Source organism: Anomalospiza imberbis, chromosome 11 (genome assembly GCF_031753505.1).
Source record: "Anomalospiza imberbis isolate Cuckoo-Finch-1a 21T00152 chromosome 11, ASM3175350v1, whole genome shotgun sequence".
NCBI lineage: Eukaryota > Metazoa > Chordata > Aves > Passeriformes > Viduidae > Anomalospiza > Anomalospiza imberbis.
Window position 1 is genome coordinate 14,419,362 of NC_089691.1, and position 20,396 is coordinate 14,439,757.

At 36.5% G+C, this 20,396-nt stretch overlaps 1 protein-coding gene across 3 annotated transcripts in view; it reads right to left on the reverse strand.

Moving 5' to 3' along the window:
- The window catches only part of CFAP20DC (CFAP20 domain containing), a 63,277-nt gene extending 43,693 nt beyond the window's left edge, over nucleotides 1-19,584 (reverse strand). For 2 of the 3 annotated variants that reach the window (XM_068202107.1, XM_068202105.1), the window contains exons 1-6: nucleotides 18,435-18,649; nucleotides 15,123-15,210; nucleotides 12,801-12,890; nucleotides 12,240-12,333; nucleotides 10,252-10,324; nucleotides 366-480 (exon numbers count right to left, since the gene is read on the reverse strand). In XM_068202107.1, the coding sequence (XP_068058208.1) occupies nucleotides 366-480; nucleotides 10,252-10,324; nucleotides 12,240-12,333; nucleotides 12,801-12,890; nucleotides 15,123-15,143 (393 nt within the window). In that variant the 5' untranslated portion in view covers nucleotides 15,144-15,210; nucleotides 18,435-18,649. Of the gene's footprint in view, nucleotides 1-365; nucleotides 481-10,251; nucleotides 10,325-12,239; nucleotides 12,334-12,800; nucleotides 12,891-15,122; nucleotides 15,211-18,434; nucleotides 18,650-19,562 lie in introns of those variants that run through there. The other variant, XM_068202106.1, reaches the window with a different exon arrangement.
- Nucleotides 19,585-20,396: the final 812 nt, after the last annotated feature.

Sequence of the window (20,396 nt, forward strand, 5' to 3'; positions counted from 1 at the left end):
TCTACCCCCAGTGGATGTCATCAGAGGTCACTACAGGAGAAGGGACATGTGAGCAGGAGCACTGTCATGAAGAAGTATCAGGGACACAGAGAATTTTATAGAGGCTGGATCAACAGGAGAGGTGAAGAAACATCACAAACAGCAGTAATTTTGTAAAATGAGACTGAATTCCTAATATAAGAAGAAGGATAGAAGAGGGGCAGCACTAAGTGGATTTCTGCCATCTGGTAAAGGGGACATACACAAGTATCTTCAATCAGTAGGAGCTGAGTTCAAAACAATCAATAATTTCAAAAAGTTCATAATATACACAAAGTATTTCAGATTTTCATCCTCAGTCCAGGTAATACTCCCGAGGTACCTACTATTTTGCGCTTGATCATAAACAGAGGAATTTTTGCATGCAGAGGGGTAACAGACAACTCCTTGTAGACTGTTGACAAATACAATCTTCTTTTAATATTGTCAAAATCAGTTATCCTATAAAAGAAAAGTCAGGAGAGAATGGAACAGATCTTTGTCAATTCAATAATCTGGTATCTTTGGGAAATCACAAAAAACCTGTTCATGTGCAGAACCTTTATGTCAGTGACAGCAAATATGGAATTTAAAAATTCTTTTACAAGATGAGTAATGAGATTTCTTTCTCCAATTCAAACTCCATGGTTATATCCCTGTATATACAAAATCACTTTACATGCTAATTTCATTTCAACAGTCTACACTCTTTGCTAGATTTCCACAGCCCTTCAGAGTATGAAAGAATTCAATTTGTATGAACTAAGAACCCAGTAGCCTTTAATAATCACAAGTATTTTGGCCCCTTAAGCTTGTCTTATCTTGGGGCCTGATAACTAGAAAAACATTATTTGCTTTCTTTTCCTAAAAATGCCTCTGTCACTGCATATAGATTTTTTTCAGCTTTAAGGTAAACACAATACATTGTCTATGTGTTTTACTTCATGAGGACTTATCTTCAAAGGTGAATTATAATGCAGCAGCTTATTGCTCACTATTCAGGTCATCTCACAATGATACCAAGGACACTGAATTTCAACATTTCTAATAAATTCAGACTGCAGTCATAGTAAAAAAAAAAAGTTTCCTTTAAACTGATAAAGAGGGTCGTTTTTATGTTCTGTTTCCTTCTTGTTAGCAGCTGTACTGGTTTTGGCTGGGATCCAGTTAAATTTCTTCAGAGTAGCTTGGAGAGTGCTATGCTTTGGGTTTGTGCTGGAAGCAGTGTTGGTAACTCAGGGATGTTTTCATTGCTGCTGGGCACTGCTTACACAGAGCCAAGGCCTTTTCTGCTCCTCACCTCATCTCACCAGCCAGGAGGCTGGGAGGGGACACAGTCAGGACAGCTGATGCCTGCTGACCCAAGGGCTGTTTCAGACAACACAGTGCCATGCTCAGCAGAAAGAACTGTGGGGAAGGAGAAGGAATGGGGAAAGCTCAGAGCTACGTTGTTTTCCCATGCAGTCATTACACAGCATGAAGCCCCAAGCTCCTGGAGATGGCTGAACATCTGTAGGCCCATGGGAAGGAGTAATGCCTTGTTTAGATTCTGGTTCCATGTGCAGCTTTTTCTCCCCCTATTAAACTGTCTTTATCTCAATGCACAAGGTTTTCCAGTCTTACCCTTGTGTATTCTCTTCCCCAGGAGAGAGAGGGGCCACTGTGGCTCAGCTGCTTCCTGGGGTTAAACCACAACAGCAGCACAACCTTGACATTCCCCAACAGTCCTCCCTTAACACTCCAGAGCACAGGTATTACTTTAAACGCTGCAATCTGGGAGAATATGCTTAATGTATGGGGAAACAATGATTAATTTACCTACTATTTTGAACAAGCCTATTTCTAACAGATGGGTATTCCTCTGTAATTAGCAGCCCCTCTGAGAAGATGACAAGTACTTATAAAAAACAACTTTTTGTCACTACTTAGTGTTGCTAAAAGTAATTACTCATAATAATTCAAATGCTGGGTTTTACTTTAAAATGTGAGACTGCCCTGTAGACTTTTTTTTTTTAACTTATTACTAAAAACAATTTTTCATTAGCTAAGGACTACCTGCAGCTTAAATAATGAAATGTCATCACCCAAAATTTGCAGAATAACACCCTAAAACATTCATAGGTTTCCTTAGGGCAACTTAGGAGGGCATTAACTCTGGGGTAAATTACATACTTTAGTTATTTTTGCCAATTTGAGAGTTTAAGCAGGAACAGTACAAAATATACTGCATGTATGTAAATATAAGAAAATTCTACCAGTACAGGCAATAAAAATTCACAAGCACCTTCTCGTTCCCCCATAGTCATTAAGACTATCATCCAAAGCAAACTGTTCACCAGCTTACCAGAACTTGCTGATTCTTTCCTCTCCCTTGCACATAACCTGACCTTTAATCCATTCATCCTCATAACATTGGTGGGCAAATGAAACCAAAGTGGAAGACTCTGCTATCTGTTTCATTTTTAAAGACTGGCAGTTCCTTTTATAAATCACATGCACTTGAAAAGCAGAAATTCCAGTACCGTGCCAAGAAAAAAAGATTTAATCTCACTATTGCTATTGTTTATGAGAGATTCCAGAATCAGCTGTACATATTTTTATGAACGGACACATTATACCAAGTCCTTGAAAAGTGATTTCATCAGAACACCTCCAAGTGTCTTACAATGCTGATACCTTCATTTGATCTTACTTTTGAAGAAGTTTAAGCAAGATGTGAAATAATTCCATGAAGATCACCAACAAATGGGCCACACAGCTAAGCCTTTGATTAAGGCATAGTTCCACCCATCACTGTACTTCCCATATAGCCTTTGGTGAAAAATCTATTAATCTCATATCCAGAAGCTCTTCACTCTAAATCTTGGGTGTTCAGAAGTGCTAAAAAATTGGTGCACCAAAGAAGTCCAAAGCAATGCAGCAATGGTTGTATAAAGCTCCCTGGATTTCCTGGTTATGTGTAGAGCTGAGCAATTGTGCTGAGAAAGCAGGCAGTTGCAATAACCTGAGTACTGAGAAACAAAAATATTATCCCTGCTGAATATCAAACTGCATAATTCTCAATAGAGAATGTTGCTTTAAATGAGGCTATAACAGAGCACTAGGAGCCTAGAATTAAGTCATGCATACCTCCAAACAACTGTCAATAAAACCTAAGTTCACTCTATACTCTCAGTTCAATATGTTTAAATTTTACTACTTATTTCTTATATGAATAGGTTTATCTCTCTCCCTCGTGAAAAAAAATAAGAGCCTTGGTTATAGAAAGGCCACTGAAAGGTAAATGCACAAGTCAGTTACATTCCAAAATGTAACACTGAACACATTTGTTTAGATCAAAAGGCACATTTATATCAGACTCTGTCATATAAGTCAAAAATAAGACTTTTTATGATGATAGATGTGCCACAAAGAAGGGGCAAACCTGAGATGCATAGATATTATCACTCCTAAAGAAGTGTAATTTATTTCTGTAAATACATTTAAAATAATAAAAATACTTATATTCCACAGGCAAAAGTAGGTGAAACTGAAATTCAAACAGGCAAATTAAAAAAAAAGAAGATGGCCTTAAAATTACATGAAATAATTTATTTCCCAGGAGAAGGAAGATAATTATTTAAGGGTTAGTGTAACTTACACACTTTTCAATTACATTGCTTATTGGAAAATAAAAAAAAAGCAAAGGTCTGGGGAAACTCTTTTATGTAATAATTCTAACAATGGGAGCTAGAACATCAAATCTCTCAGTTGCAAAATGACTCCAGAGTACTTTTGGTGACACACAACTTTTTTTTCCTGCTATACAAAACCAGAACTTATGTTAAACCTACAATGGCAAGAAACATCTGCAGCACACACCTTGATTTTCAAAGATGAATTAAAAAAATCTATATGGGAGATAATGTATTTTTATTATGTCTGTACTTGAGTATTTATATCTAAGGGTCAGACATGATAGAAAAGTAATGAGACCATGTTGAGAAAAATGAGGTGGTCAACAAGAAAATCAACCTCATTTATAATAATATTCCTGTGATCAGCAGGTGCATAACTCTTCCAGCTATGGCCATTAACTGCATTCATTTCACACTTAACATCTACATTTGCAACCCATTTGAAAGTAAAATTACTTTCCAATTCAATTTTCAATTTTATTTTACATCTTCAAATTTGATTGACTATTTTCCTCACAATAGTAACTACAGTGAGATTGCAAGTGAATGGGAGCAACTACCCAAGAGCACAGATAGACTCATCTGCTCAGATTGCCTATTCACTTTGCTTCTGTATAGATAATTTATAACCATTTGTTAATGTTCAATTCAAGGCCAAAAATGAACTTAGGAAAAAACAATACTGAACTGTTGAAGGGATGCTTCATTTGTCAGGATCACGTGGTCTTCAAATGAAAGTGTTTTTCTCTTTACAAATGATGTAACCTGGAAGTTTACCAAACATGAAAGCAGGCATTTTATTGATGCTGCTAAGCTAAGAGCAACTCCCATGCAATTTAATACTAACAAAAATCTCTTTGTATCCTAGTCAAAATCCAGAGAGAATTCTCTGCTAATGATTCAGTATTGGTACATTAGTATATTAGTACTTAACAATTGCAGTGTCATTTTCTCCATAAAAGGCATGTGCTTCCTAAACATTAGACAGTAGCATCATTATCATCATCATCACCTCCATTTTAAAGACAGAAAACAATGGAATGCCAATTGTCAGCTGATTTGCCATGACTTCAGATTCTTAAATTTCCTTATTCAGGAGCACTCTGTACTTCACATACATTTTGTTTTATATGCTACTTGCTACTTACTATATGTAAACTGGTCTTGTAGGAGATACTACATTACTGAAGTAGCTGCTTGATGATCTGCAATCCAGAGCGATGTATCCTGCCCTCATAAAAACAGATGTAGTTACATTGAAAATAAATCAAATCTCTACAAAATAACAGATCTGGAAGGCTGATATGTCACCCAGACCTAGAGAACAAGTTGTATCATGTACTGGAATTTCGTACTGGAATTTCCTGTTCATAGTGTTTTTCTGGAGAGCGTTAAGGAAAAAATCCCACAAAGTACCCTTAACCAGGATCCATAAAGAGGGAGCAACACAAGTGGCAGGGACAAAACAAGAATCATCAAATCTGACTGTTAGAATGAAAATCTTTCAAAATATGAGAAGTTATGAAGAAATAGTGAATCCTGACCTCTGCCTACAAGACACTGACATATTTGCCATCAATTCTCCAAATTAAAAAAAAATGACCTGGTATTTTTCCTGATCAAGCATAACTTAGTGGGAAATGTTACAATTCCACATGTTTCACAAATCATTCTGGAAGTGCTCACTAATATTCATAACATATATTTTAGAAGCTTCTATCAATATTTTAATATCCTTGGTTTTGAAATAGCCTCATCTTTCTCTTATTTTCAAGTATTTAGTAAATTCCATTTCATGGCACAATGCTGTGCTCCTCTGAAGCATGGCTAACTTTGCCAAATCATTTATAAAACTATAATTCTAGAAAATAGTTTTTAATTTTTCAGTACAAAGTACTCTAATGAGTATCAATATGCGGAAAGTTTAGTGCTAACTTATTTTCCAAAATCTAAACAAAGTACCTCTATAATGCAGTTATTTATGCCTGCAGCAAATTATGTTGGCTTTTTAAGTTCATTGGCTGTAATTTTTTCTGCTTTGTTATTATTTCCATGAATTTTCTGTTCTAAAGAGACAATCCATCCTTTCATCCATCCTTTTGACACAAAGGGAAGGATGCTTGCACCTGCTAATGTAACAGTTCTCTAAAATACAGCCATATTTCTCATATTTAAACCATTTATACTAAGAATTCTAATTACTATGAAGTCTTCCCTGTAAAAAGACAAAATTAACTTTCTTGCTAACAGAATTTACTTCATTTGGCATATGAAAATCCTAACTAACAAACCCTACCAACCAAATATAAACAGGATTCAGTTTACCTCATGTTACTTACATTGATCAACTAATCAAAATATAAATAATTAGTACTTTAGTACTTATTTGTGCTTCCATCTGAAGTTCTAGAATATGTGATGACTGGGGGAGTTATTAAAAATGTTTCCTCTGTAAATTATGAAATTTAACACACCCTAATACTTCCAAGAATATTTCTGCATTTCACTCTGCTTCACCAAAAAATCAACAAACATGTCTCAGGCTACTAAATACCAGAATTTCAAATAATCTCTTAGCTAAATCTATTCAATAAAGTTTTACCTTCATTCTCTATCTAAAATCTTCCAATATTTTCAGATGTACATGATAGAATTAGCATCTATGTCCTGCTTTGAATTTTAAGAGGTTGGTCTAAGTTTTGCAAGACTAACCAAGATTCATATTGTTCTGTATCTGAAAACATGCTGGATGTTTTGGTTAACATGAATAATTTATGATATCTCATGTCAGCAAAGCTAAAATGATGACTGATTATGATAGCATCTAATTCACATAAATTCAAACTGTTACGGTATCTATGAATAAATTAGCTATGCCTGTAAAACCTATTATGTTGTGGTTATTAAAAATCTCAAAGTAATAAGCTTATATTTATAGAAACAACTGTTTGAAAACAGGAAATATGGTACCAAAATATATATTCCACTGTACCGTTCACAGGCCTTGCAATAAGATTTTTTATCAGCATGCACAACTACTTCAGGAATAAAGAGATGTTGACCCCTTTTTCCCCTACAGATTCCTTCACACATAACTAGCTTCAACAGAAAACTTATCAGGTATGTTACAGAGTTTGAGACACTCAGAGTTTGCATTAATTCAGAATATAAGAAGAGCTGATGCCTTCTGGAGCTGGCTAAGGCTAGTGGCAAGCAAAGCTAATTTGACTATGAAGAGTGGGACAGTCACTGAGCAAATCTGTTGATAAGCACTTTGCCAGCTGAGCAAAGGTTGAAAGGCTGAGGCTGGAACATCAAGAAGAATTAAGAAATTAAGAGACATAGGTAGCATTAGAGTGAATGAGCAATCATGTGAATCCTCAGCACATTTTGGCTGGAAAGATGGTCCATAAGGTACTGAGTGGTTCTAGGAAGTAGCAGCACAGCAGAGCCCCATGGCACATTAATACCAGCACCAAGTCTGGGCTTGGGGGCAGCAGCAGTTTTCACTGACAGTGGGCAGGCTTGCTCTGCAGGTTTTCATGTCAGAGGTGCAGAGATGACAGGATCTCATAAGAGAACTCAGACCTCCCCAGCTACAAGTTGTGCCACATGTGATTTACAGCTGTTTACCATGCTAAGATTTAAACAAGTTTGAAGCAGCATGAATTTACCATCACTGAGAGAGGCAGCATGACTCCAGAGCTGCAGCATTGGATGAATGAGTACCATGCCTGAACTGGGAAAAAAAACGTTGAGCAATACAAAGGGACTCACACAAGACCACAAAATGTTTCAGTACATAACCAGGAGTTGAGCATCTCATTCTTGTTCTTACACCAGATCAGTCTACTCTTTTTATTTTGTTTTTGTTTCCTTTTTCTTTTTTATGCTATGGTACAATTTCAAGGTCTGTTTCCTTACATCAACTGCTCTACTCATTTGCTGTAAAATTTTCCATTACAAGAAGTGCTAATTTCATATGATACCAAACATTGAGAAAAACTGTATCAGAAACAAAGTATGACCATGACCAGTATTACAGTTCTTTAAGAATAAATGTTTGAGTGCTTGTCAAAATGCCAAGCAGAAGTACTAACACCCACATGTCCATCTATTGAGAATTAAAGCAAATATGACAAAACAAGCCAGATGCTGTTTTCTTTTACATCCAAATATTTTCTCAAACACTGAGTTACCTTTGCTTTTTCAGAAAAGTAGCAAAATCCATAACACTGAAGATTTAACAACTGCCTACTGCATTTGCAGCAGACAGTTATATTCAGCATTACTAATAACTTTGCTATTATTTGCTCCAAAGAAGCTGCATAAATTACATGCTCTCTACCTTAGTTGTGATTTTATTATGCTTCATCAAATTTTTCATCCACAATCTGTTTTACACATTTTTATAGAGATCAATACATTGATTGTTAATGTGGTGGTATTCATCTAATCATGCCACATAAAAAAGTATTTAAAATTCTATTTAGATTTCCTCTGAAGAAAAGATAAAGCAGCTAATATATGGTTTGCACATTTCAGTATTTATGGCAGGAATCTCAAACGACTGTTTGACAGCAGCAAGTTAGAAAGTTTAGCTCTGCTGATGCCAGCAGTGATGGATGGTCTTAAAGAAATTCTTGTTTGCTGACCAAATCAATCACTGAACAGAATGCAAAAGAAGATGAATCTCAAACTAAATTCCTATTTCCATCTCTCTGCAGAATGGGAGAGTAAGAAATGTAACATAAAGCTTCATGCCCAGCTACTACAAAAATTGTCAGTGATTTTACATCAAGTAAATTTTGTAGCTTGGCATGCTATCAATTTTCCCTTGAAGCTGCTCAAAGATTCAGCACTAAGTAGTCAGGATGTGTAAGAAACCATCTTTGAACATTAAACTTCAGGAAGCAACAACACCATCAACATTTTGTCCGCAAACAAGCAAGATTTCTTTCAAAATATATGAAAAGAAGGGAACTGAACAGCAGTCACATGGCAAGAAGGACTTGTCTTTATTATTTAGTGGATTATCTTAAGTCTGCTAGGATAAAATAATACATTGTCTATTCTGCAACTCTTGAAGGACTTTATTGGTACAAGTAAGTTATTGTTGATTTCAAATACAAAACCCAGTATTAAAACTATTTGAAAAGAGTTTTTATTAACTTTTTCATACAGTTGCACTAAGTGGGGAACAACTGATATTGTACTTTTAAGACATAAACACCTTCATTCCAAGTAACTGGAGTTACAGAGAAAATATAGTTAATACAGTTTACATTATATGCATTAAATAGCAATATAGTATATGTTGCATATAATATATATATAGCAAATACAAAATACATGTATTTAAATCTATACAAGTACCTAAGAATACAGTAAGAACTTATATTTGCTTTTTTTAGAGAGACATAGTAAAGATGGGAACAGGAAGTAGAAAGAAAAGATGAAGAAATTGTAAAGTCTAAATGTGAGCTGGAGGACACAAGGCAAATAAGGGTGGGACAGATGATAGAAAATGTTTTTATGAGAAAAATATAAGAAAAATAAAATTAGTAGAAGTAGAAAAGAGTTTCTTGTTAAGAAGGTAGCTAATACCCAAAAGAATCAAACTGAAGATGACACTACAAAAAAAATCTGAATTCCTGCACCTATCATTAAATCTCTGCTCCTGCCTACAGAATGTCCATGAGAAGTAAGTCCTGGTTTTGAGTTGCTACTTGGTGTTTGGTCTATGTGTGCTGCATCACATATCCTGTTTGTTTTGTCCCTTTGTCCCTTTGAATGCAAACTTACGGAAGTCAAACAAAAATAAAATTCTTCTTTCACTTTACACAATTTAATTGCTAATTTCATTGATATCATTCAACCCATCTTTTCTTGCAGGGCTTCTAATGGCCCAATGTTTCTTTTGTAAATCCAATCTCAGATATTCTATGGGCTACAAAGCTGAGTGAGTTGTGCTGTTTATATAGAATATAAACAGATGGTGTCACTAGGGGAGAAATATTGTCCAAAGCCTGACAACTGCCAAAGTTTAAAACTCTATTAAAACATTTCACACCTAACTAATAAAATGTCTGTTTCTGCTGTATCTCTCTTTCTTCACAATGTGGAAATATACTAATCAAGCACTCCATTTGTTTTTCTAGCGTTTAGCTTTTGTTTGGTTGTGTTTTTCCCCTCCAGTTATTAGAATATGTATTTCTTTTTGCCCTGGACCAAAGGGCCCTCTCTTATGACTTATGAATAATTCTCTTATGAATTTTCAGGCAGTCCTCATGCATCGGTATTTTCATATGTTTGACAAATTTGTGCTCCATTTCTTTGGATTTTACATCATCTTCATTCAGGATTTTTTGGAGTTTGTTCTGTCTTCAAAGGAATGTCAGTATTTAAAACATCTAAGAAATAATGATCTCATTAGCTTAATTACTTTTTATTGACTTGACAAGTCACCATACTTTAATGCAAAATATGCCACCACAATTAATGACCGCAATCAAGAATTCACTTTAAGTAGTCAAAGAAATTTTATGCATCTTACAGTAACTCAGTGGAGAAGTCTTTTCCCAATGGCACAAAAATCTGAAGTGTCAGAAATTGCTGCACCAGTCCCACTAGAAACAGGAAAAAAAAAAAGTGCTGTGTGCATGCAGATGCACGTTTCACTATCCAGCATTTCGATTTTGTACCATATGCTATGCTCCTACAACACTATTTCCCAAGGTTCACACAACACATGAACACGAGAAAAACCTGAAGAAATCCAATTCAAACTGCAATAAAAGTATTGTTTTAAAAGTCCCATCTGTGGCTTTGGTGGAATTCTCATGAAAGCAAAAGGAACTTTTTTTTTTAGCTTACAATTTTTGCGCTCCAAGAGCATGAAGACAATAAATATCCCATAAGAATTATAAAATGAAGTAATACTGTCCTATCAAGATTATCTTATAGTCATGTTACATTTGCACTCATGTTAGTGACAATGTACATCTTGCTAAGCAACTTCAACAAAACTCTTGGGTAAGAATGCAATTCAGATCATGACAATGCTGCTCAGTGGAAGCTTCTGATTTTTAGAATAATAGCAAAAGAGTTTGACTGAGGGATGGAGCAAAAAAAATTCAGGTAGCTCCCTATCAAAGGAAAACAGTACAAAGCTGTCTGAATTGAACCATATGTTGTTTTCTTAGATATTCCATCAGGGACAATACAGGCTGCTTTTCATTGACTTCACAAGCCTGAACAGCAACATTGGCTTCTCCTTTAAAGAATGACAAATCAGAACTTTCTTCTTTTGAGGGCCAAATGACACCTTAAAACTTCAAATTAGATTTGCATATATAGTATTTTTTATTTTGCAAGAGTATGCGAAGTTCCAGTGCAACTGGGAGACGATATACTTGATTGATTAAATATTTGAGGTACACATACCTCAAGAGAAGAGACCAAGACAGAAGGAAACATAATGGTAACAGATGGAAATTTGACTGCAGTATTGCTGCACTAGGCAAAGTAAATGTAAAACCAAACTATTTTTAGCAGTGCTTGCCCACATGATAAATTCTTAATCCTCATTTTAATATTTAGCAACAGTTAGCAACTGTTTTTCTTTTAATTGTTTACTGTTTGCTATATTAGTTTATTATACCATTGAAAATAGATTAGTTTGGTTTCTCAAAAAAATACATTGCATTAATATTTATTTTAATGAAGATAACAGCCAATTTCTTTTATGAAAATCAGATTAAACTTCAAGGCCTTACATAGTCACTAGTCCAAATAATTTATTCTTTTTTTTTTTTTAGTGTTTATTGGAAAAAACTTATGTCTTACTATATACTCTGCATTAGAAGTACACTAGAAGATTCCCATTCCATTTGTTTAAAATCACTATCTCAATTTTTCTTCAAAAGCAAGCAGTTAATTCTAAGCCAGCCCAATTCACTCATACAAGCCTTATGAGGTACAGCACCCTGTAATGGAATTTAAAGAATATGATGACTGCTGTATTGCAGAGTGCTTGGATTCTGGATTATTGTGGTGCAACAGATATCCTGGGAAAACACTCCATAGTACCCTTAAATACTGATTACATAAACACAGCAAAATTTTGGGTATAAATTTCTTGTACTGCTAGCGCTTATTTGATACAAAAGTAAAAATTATTTAAAAACCCTAAGAAAGGGGACAGGAACCTAGTTCACATTCATTAATGCCAGTAGAATTACTGACTTCAGTAAGTGCTGAATGGAGTCAGAGGTTATTTATCAGACACTGGTCTGCAGCAGGATCAGGTACAGAAGTGAACTTGGCAGCACCAGACATGTTAGATCTTCCCTACAGCACTTACTCTAATATGGCATTTCTGTAAGTTTTACTTCTTTGTAACAGACCTGCTAAAAAGTTAATTAAAACATTTTCTATGCTGAATTATGCCTGAACTAAGGGAGAATAATGTTTAGCATTCCAATATAAGATTGATGTAATAATCAGAACAGCATCACAGACATTTAATTCTTTGATACTCACAAGTTTGTTTAGTTTCCCTTGGTAGCTTCATTTTGTTGATTAGACTGTTTCCTTCAAGTACAAAAACAAAGCCTTTTAGTTCTTTGTCATATTCCTACAGAAAGGAACAACAAACATAAGCATCTGGATAGAATTCTCCTCCTGAAAACCAACCATGCTACTAACATATCAGAAATGCGGATGGCACTGCAAGAATGACTGGTTCACATTTGATGGCAAAAATATAATCCACACAAACATATCCTTTACTTGCATGTTTTATGAACAAATATTGCTGACAAACAGGATTCACAATTCAGTGAGCAAAGCTCAATTCATTGATTACCAGAGTACCAAAATTACATTCTAAATATTTAAACTGTAAAATTACACTGTGATCAACTCAGTCTGCAAGCAGGCATATAGAAGTAATTTAAGTAGTCATTTAGTCTGCCATAATGACAGAACTACAAGTGACAACTCCACTGTCAGGTCAAAGCCCTCATTGCCTTCTAATTTTAAGCTTCATTCACATTTTTCTGGTTTATACTCTAGGTTTTATAGATTTCTTTAAAAACTTACTTTTGATATAGCTGATGGGTTGCCAAAAATCTTCCATTTTGCTCCTGGGTTCTTGCCTTGAGCACTGAATATTTCAACAAACTGGCCCCCCTATGATAAAATGGTTTAAGGATACATCATCCAGTCAAATGTTCAGCACTAAATCAAGAATCAAGATGAGAACCTAAGAATCCCTCTGTATCACACTGTTACCACAGTCAGTATTACTGATCAGTCAGACAGCAGAATATCAATAACAGCTTCTAGACTACTATAACATATCAACTCATGTAGTCAATATTTGGCTTTACTAGAGGATCAAAATTGAAGGAATACCATGAAGTATTTTAAATTATTTTATCTATTATGTCATTCTCTCAAAAGCAAAATTATTGTAGGTATTCAAAAAACCATGCAAGAGATGACTAATTTATATTTGGATAAGATTTATTTCTACAATTTGCCAAATGAAGTGAGTTTTAAAACATGCTGCTAAAAAATAAAAGGTGTTGCATATTGGATGTTTTGTCTGATTTTCAAAGGAAATGGAATTTACACCATTTGTCTACACATGTGAATGTTTCTGCCTACATATTTTTCAGTAACTTTACACTAGTTACCAAATTTCAACCTGATTTGACCAAACAAAAATTTACTAACTTTTCTGGGCCAACCTAAGCAGCCTGGGAGTAGATCTGTTCCAGTCAATATCACATTGAAAAGGGTAATGGCTACAAGCCTTCATGAGGAAACAGAGAATTAGTACTGGAAAAATATTATTATGGATGTCCCCGTCAGGTGAAAACTCCTAACACAGAGTATGTGCCCTACTGGACATCAAGGAATCCAAACACAGGCTCTTGGGAAGGTTGACTTCATCATTGCTGCTTAGGGAATTACTTGCTTCTAGATTTTCGCCATTTGATGTTGCATTTTTTGTGACATCTGATGCACTCAGCCTACAGTTTGGTAAGCATTTTTCAGCAGCATGGTTGACCTAATCAATCATTACAACTCTGCCATTCCCTTCTCATTTCTAGTTGCCTGCACTCTCCAATTCTCTTTATGCTCAGCTGCCCAAGCAATTGCCTGCAAGTCAGAATGAGCAAGAGGGGCAAGCAAAAAAAATGCTCCTCATATGAGTTTTTCAGAGAACATCAACTCTGCACTGTATATGAATTAGATATTTTCCTCTGCCCACACACACCTGGCAGCTCCAGCCATATGGCTGATCTAGTGACTGGACTTAGTAAGTTCTAAGGAAATTCAAAATGGCACTCCATAAACTGCATTCAAAATATTTTTTAAACTTTTACAGTGGATTAATTTTTTAATATGGTATACTATCAATTTCCAAGTTACCTGATTTATTTAAGGATTACAGCATCAAGCTTTCAAAAAGTTAAAAAATATTTTTAACTGCCAAGATGTATGTGCTTGCAGCAAATCTTGAACAAGTGGCTTTTTCTTCCATCTTTACAAATACATTTTGTTAATAGCACAGCCCTTGAGCCAGCCCTGATTTGAGGTTAAACTGAACAGGACACAAAAAAATGCCAGACATGACATGAGAAAATGTCAAACAAACAGTGATGCAACTTTTACTGACAAAAGTTACTTGGTGCTGTGGAGAATGGTTGGGTCTTACGAGGGGCCCCAGTGAAGTTGGGCAAGAAACTGGCAAACTCCCCTTTCAACTGGAGGGGAGTATGGGGCATCTATGGGGAGCACAATCCTGCAAAGCCAGTGGCAGCTAGGTATCAGAAATTCCATGAAAAGCTGAGACAGCCTAGGGAACAGCATCAGAAATATAAATTTTGGGTACAGAAGTAGCATGTCTGGGATCAGCAGGGAAAATGTATTTGGGGTGGGCTGTTCTCTTGGGATGGGAGTGGTGCAGAGAAAGGGAGGGCAAAGTGTGGTGCAAAGAGAGGCCAGGAAAGAGTAAAAGGGATAATGAATCTCCAAATAATGTGACTGCAGTTGTCACAAGTTTGTGCTAGACCAAGGGAATAAACCAACCCTCTTTTCTGACTACACCTTAGGAGCTGGAACTCCTTCCATGACTGCATGGAAGCAGATGTGCCTTCCCTGGTCCACAAGGGTAAAGAACAAAAGCCATGATGTGCAAATGGCAAACTCATGATGTGCCCATTATTCTAGACCTGACAGCATCAGCAGCTACCCACTATTTCAGAACACTTCTATAAAAATACTGACTTATGAAACACTCCAAAACACTCCTATAGCTGGACTTTTTGCATCTCAGGATAAGCTATTTTAATTGAGCTCTCTAAGAGATGAAATGAAAATGGCTAAAAATTAGAATTATTTCTGTTTTACCTGATAGTGGTTTCTGAACATTTTCCCAGATTTCACAGGCAGAAAATAATTTTAGCTTCTCAATCAGTAAAGACACTTGCAAGCTATGCTGAAAAACAAACAAACAACTTTATATAGGATTTGACATGAAAAAAATCCTATGACACTCGAGCCATATTTTAAAATATGTGAATACTATTATGAAGTACTTTTCTGAACAGAAATGTGTATCAACTGCATCAGAGTGCTACTGCAAAAGAATTAACACCAGAATAATATCAGTATTGACACTGTCTTGGAAAAAATTCTCTTTTTGCATCAAGTACCCAGGACTGCCTTTTCTTATACTCCAAGCAGAACTAGTAATTTTATGTCAGTCCTTATTTTTAATCAACAAAGACTTTCTCATTCTTTAAAAACACTTAAAAATCATATTTAACACATATTTTTTATTGTTCTTTGTTCTCAAGTGCCCACTGGAAAACATTAGAATCCATTAAAGAGGAGCTAAACATTCAATATAGAAAAAGAGAAACATGGAACAGCTGCCACAGAAATCTCTCCATCTAGAGGTATTTGGCAGAGACTTCTGAGACAAGTTATCTTCTTTCACATTCAGCACTCTTCTTTGAGGATGATTACTGTAAGACTCAAACCAAGCACTTCAGTTATCTGAGGGCTGCTCAAGTCACTGTGAATTAAGAGATATCTGCAGTTATAGAATTGGAACAGTGGAAGGGAAAGGGACTGGCACTGGCAGCTCCTCTTTGATCACAGTGAGTGTCTGGGGGTTCACCTGGCACCCACAGAAAGTGAAGAGACCCTGAACATAAAAGGAAGTTGTCACTCCAAAGACAGGGAGAAATCAGCCACAAGAGACAACAAGCACCTTCACTGAGAGCTGAAAGTGCTCCTCAACTCACAGAAGAAACCTTTCACAAGACTCTGCCTCACTTTTATTAACTGAACTTTGTTCTGTTCATGTTCAGTTTGGCTACAAACAACTTAAGAATGAAATTATTTTTAACTACTGGATATTTTTTCAGACTGCAACCAGTTTTTTAACAAATAGAAACAATATGCTGACCAGGTGATCATAAATACAGCTTCTCATAATGAACAGTTCAGCTCTCAAAACCAAAAAGTAACAAAGTTAAAAAAAATTATTAAAACATATATGACTACAAATGAACTAGAAATGCAGTGGCAAAATGCATGAGTTCATGAAGAATGAATCCATCTAAAGGATTAGGGCAGCGTTCTATTTGAAAAAGTAAATAATCATTCCTTTATGAAAACGTGATGCAATCTATTGATATTTATCCACATTTATTTTAATCAACAACAATTAAATCTTATAGTTGTCTGTAAATAAAATAAAACTGGAAAAACAATAAGACATTGTTAATTTATCCCACGCTGTTGCCAGAAATATTAGTTAATTTAATTTTTTTTTATTATAAGGAAAAGGAAATTTAAAAACCACAGCATTTGTAACAGGCCTATCAAAACTTGTAATTAGTATTTTGATCAAATTTAACTAATATGGTCACTGCACTTCTGAAACACCAGTCGCATTATCCTATGTTTTAGACCATTTTCTATACAGATTTTCCACTTGCTGGCATTTTTTAAAATTACTACTTTAATAGTTATATTGAGCTACTTAATTATGAATGAGACATTTTAGAAATACCTTTTGAAGAATGCACTTCTAAAGCAAGTGTATTAGACTTTTCCTTCTCTCTAAATATTCGCTTAACATAAAGATCACTTATTTCTGAAATCACTGTTCATATTTCTGTCTGCAGCCCTATCTTTGTTACTATCTACAGCCTTTAAACAAGCCAGAACTACTCAAAATTGTATGATTCATGTCTTAGAGGGAAGTAGTGGCACCATGAAACTCATTTCAGTGACCTACTGTTTTGATTCCCTTTGCCAGAGCAGAATGGGAAGGACCTGTAGTGAATGAGAGACAGGAGCCAAGCCCTCCTGATGAATGTATCCCTGTAACTCACACTCTGAGGCTTTTGTCATTCTAGGACTGAGGATTTTACCATCGCCCAGTTTTTATTTATTATTGATTTTAAGTGAAGGAGATGCAAAAGAATACACTGCTTTTTCTCGGGTCAAAACACTTTAACAAACTTTTGCTTTGAAGATCAGTTTCAGACTCACCAAGCATCATGCACCTAGCACAGCCCTCACATATTCTGCAGTTCTGTTATGTTTTATTACATCTCAGGAAAAATATTAGGACTAAATAAATGTGAGGAATTCTGATCTAAATAAATGTGAAGATTCTTATCTCACTGTATAGAAAGCTTTAAGTTCTGAGACTGAAAAAATAACTCCTCTCTTTCAGGAGCTACTACCAGTATTCTGGCTTAAAATTTGTCATCAGTGCAGTTGTGTTTTAAACTGATACTCATATGGACAAGGTAGCTAATCTCCTAATCTGCAGAACATATTCTGTGCAGACTCAGAAAACTGATGACTGTTATAGGTACCAAATTCATAACAAGATGACTCTTCCTAACTTCAGTGGAAGGTAAACTGACCCAAAGTTTACAGGCATTTGTGTTTGGACAAGTCATTCAACTACAAAGCTGATCATTGTAAATACCTCTGTGAAATCAGCGAAATGTCAGTTTGTTTTTCATTAAGGCAGGAAAAATACTGCAGGTGACATTGCAATACATCTTTGCTCCTATATTGCTTAATTATAACTTACCAAATTTCATTACTACAAATGAAGACTAGAAATTACCTTTGCTATTAAGATTGGTAGCCACTAAAACCATTAAGTGAATGACATATTTGTCACGTAATTACTGAGGTAACGTTAAAAAGTGCTTTCATTATGCATCAAGCATTATTGTCTTTAATTATAGTAAGCTATTCTTAAAGGAGAGAACAGTCTGGAAAATTGATAGTTGTGGTATTTATCCTCTTTTCACCTTTCCTCTTCCCAGTCCCTCCAGAAAGTCTAAAATCCAAGAGTACTTAAAATCCACAGGGACTATTTAAAAAAAAAAATCAACTGCAATCTGAAATGTAAGTCCTCAATTTTTTGCATAGTTATCAAATAAATAGGACTTTTATGACATCTTCGTAGAATGCCATATATTAGTAGCTTTCTCATTTTCAGTCACAGATCAAAATTATTTTTTATTGCCCTGAACCATGTACCATGAGCTATGTATATCTGTCCAACCGGAAACACAGGCCTAACGTATCAGTCAATGACAAATAATCAAGAATGTAATTTATAAAGTTAAGCAACAATGAAAGATATTTATCTTTTAATAGATTCCTATCTGAATTTACCTTGTGAAGTCTTGGTTTGTGCAGTGACTTTGACTACTAGTTTCACCATGCTTCTTACATCAACAATAAAGTAGCAGTATCCAAAGGGCCCCTTATTCCTTCCATTCACCCAAGCCACTCAGGACTCTGCAGAAATATCTCCATTCTATGACAGCTTCTTATGTGTATTTCAAAATATTTGGGGTTTATGTAGCCCCAGATTCCAACAATTGTTCCTTAGAAAGTAACAAGCAAAAAGAGTATTTCACAAACAGCAAATGCAAACAGACATTTATGCATTTTTAATCTAGTTAGTGCTAAGCACTGTTCTAAATCCAGGAGAGACAGGGATGGACAAACTCACACAGACCTAAACCCCTTCACAGTCATGGCTAGTCCCTTATCTTAAAAGGCACTATTTACATAAATATAAAAATACAAGCTTCTGATCAATATCCCAGTGTTGGAAAAGCTATGTTTAGATATTTTTATTCCAAACTCATATCTGTGAAGCAAAATAACGTGAATTTGCACATACGACTAATTTGCATTGAAAAATGACACGAATGCACTATTTTTGGCAGGGCACACAGGCTTAGCCCCAGGACTGTTCATACATATAACTCAGCATCATGGGCCCAAAGCCAGAGCTGATTTATGGTGGCTGGGACACGCCAGGGAAAGCACTTCATCACCGATGAAGGGTTTTAGTATCTCCCAGACAAATGAATTCCACACATTAAATATTTAAAGCTGAGTTTGTAACACCACTATATATTTTCTCAAAATACAAGTTACCATAATAAATGAGCAGAAAGACCATTAATAAGCTATTGCAAGACTACTGGTGCTCCAACGGGCGAAGCTTTTATGCACAACGTACAGAATTAAGGGGAAAAATAACTTAAAATCGAGGCTTTCGCTTTATAAAAACTGCACCGCAAAACGCTTTGACACAAAACCCGCGACCACCTGCGGCTCCCCCTTCCCTGCGCAGCCACGGCGGCCCCGCCCCGCGGCGGGAGCCGGGGCCGGGGTCGGGCCGGGGATCGCGGCCGGGCTCGGGGTACGGGCCGGGGATCGCGGCCGGGCTCGGGGTGCGGGCCGGGGCCGCCGCGCCCGGGGCGGTCCGTCCCCGCCGGGTCTCACCTGTGTGAGGGCGGCGGGGCCGTTGAAGATGGCGGCGCGGGCGGCGCGGCCCCTGAGGGTCGGTGCCAGCGCGGGGGAAGCGGCGGCGGCTCCTCGGGGCTGCGGGGTGCTGGTGGCCCGTGGGGGCTGCACTGCCCCGGCCCCGGCCCGAGCCACTCTCAAATGGCCGAGGCTGTCGCAGAGCCTGTGCTGGTCCCTCACAGGTGCCCCCAAGCGTGCGGGAAATGACGCCGTGTCACCCAGGGCCCGTGCAGGTGCCTCAAGTGCAAATGTCGTTGACATGTCTACTCATGAAACATATTTACCCTTTCCCCTTTAAGACTGAATTCTCAAAAATGTGAGGGTTTTTTTTTTTTTTGTTTGAATTTGTTTGTTTGTTTGTTTGTTTTTGTTTAGAGAGGGATGATGGGTGGGCTACAGCAGCCACATCACACTCCTTGGTTTGCTAGGAATTACAGTGGCCTCGGAGGTCTGGCATTTTTCCCTATGAGAGGGAAGTGAGGACAGCCCCATGCGTTTAACATCACTGGCAAGTACAAGCAAACACCTCCTCATGGCTTCAAAAACCTCTGGGAACAAGGTTATGAGGAAACAGTTTGCTCTGTGGTTTTATAATGAGATATTAGTCAAAGAAGATTGTCCCTTGAAGTGACTGCTTTTTTGATCACAGCATTTCTTAGTGAAACTTTGTAGCCTTTTCACAGAAAAGTACTGGAATACCGTTTTCTTCCTCAAAGCCTGTCTTAATGTTTCTTTGAAAAGCAATTATGAAGAACCTTGTAACCCATCACGGCATAATGAAACACATGAACTGGAAGGGCTGAGCCACCGAAG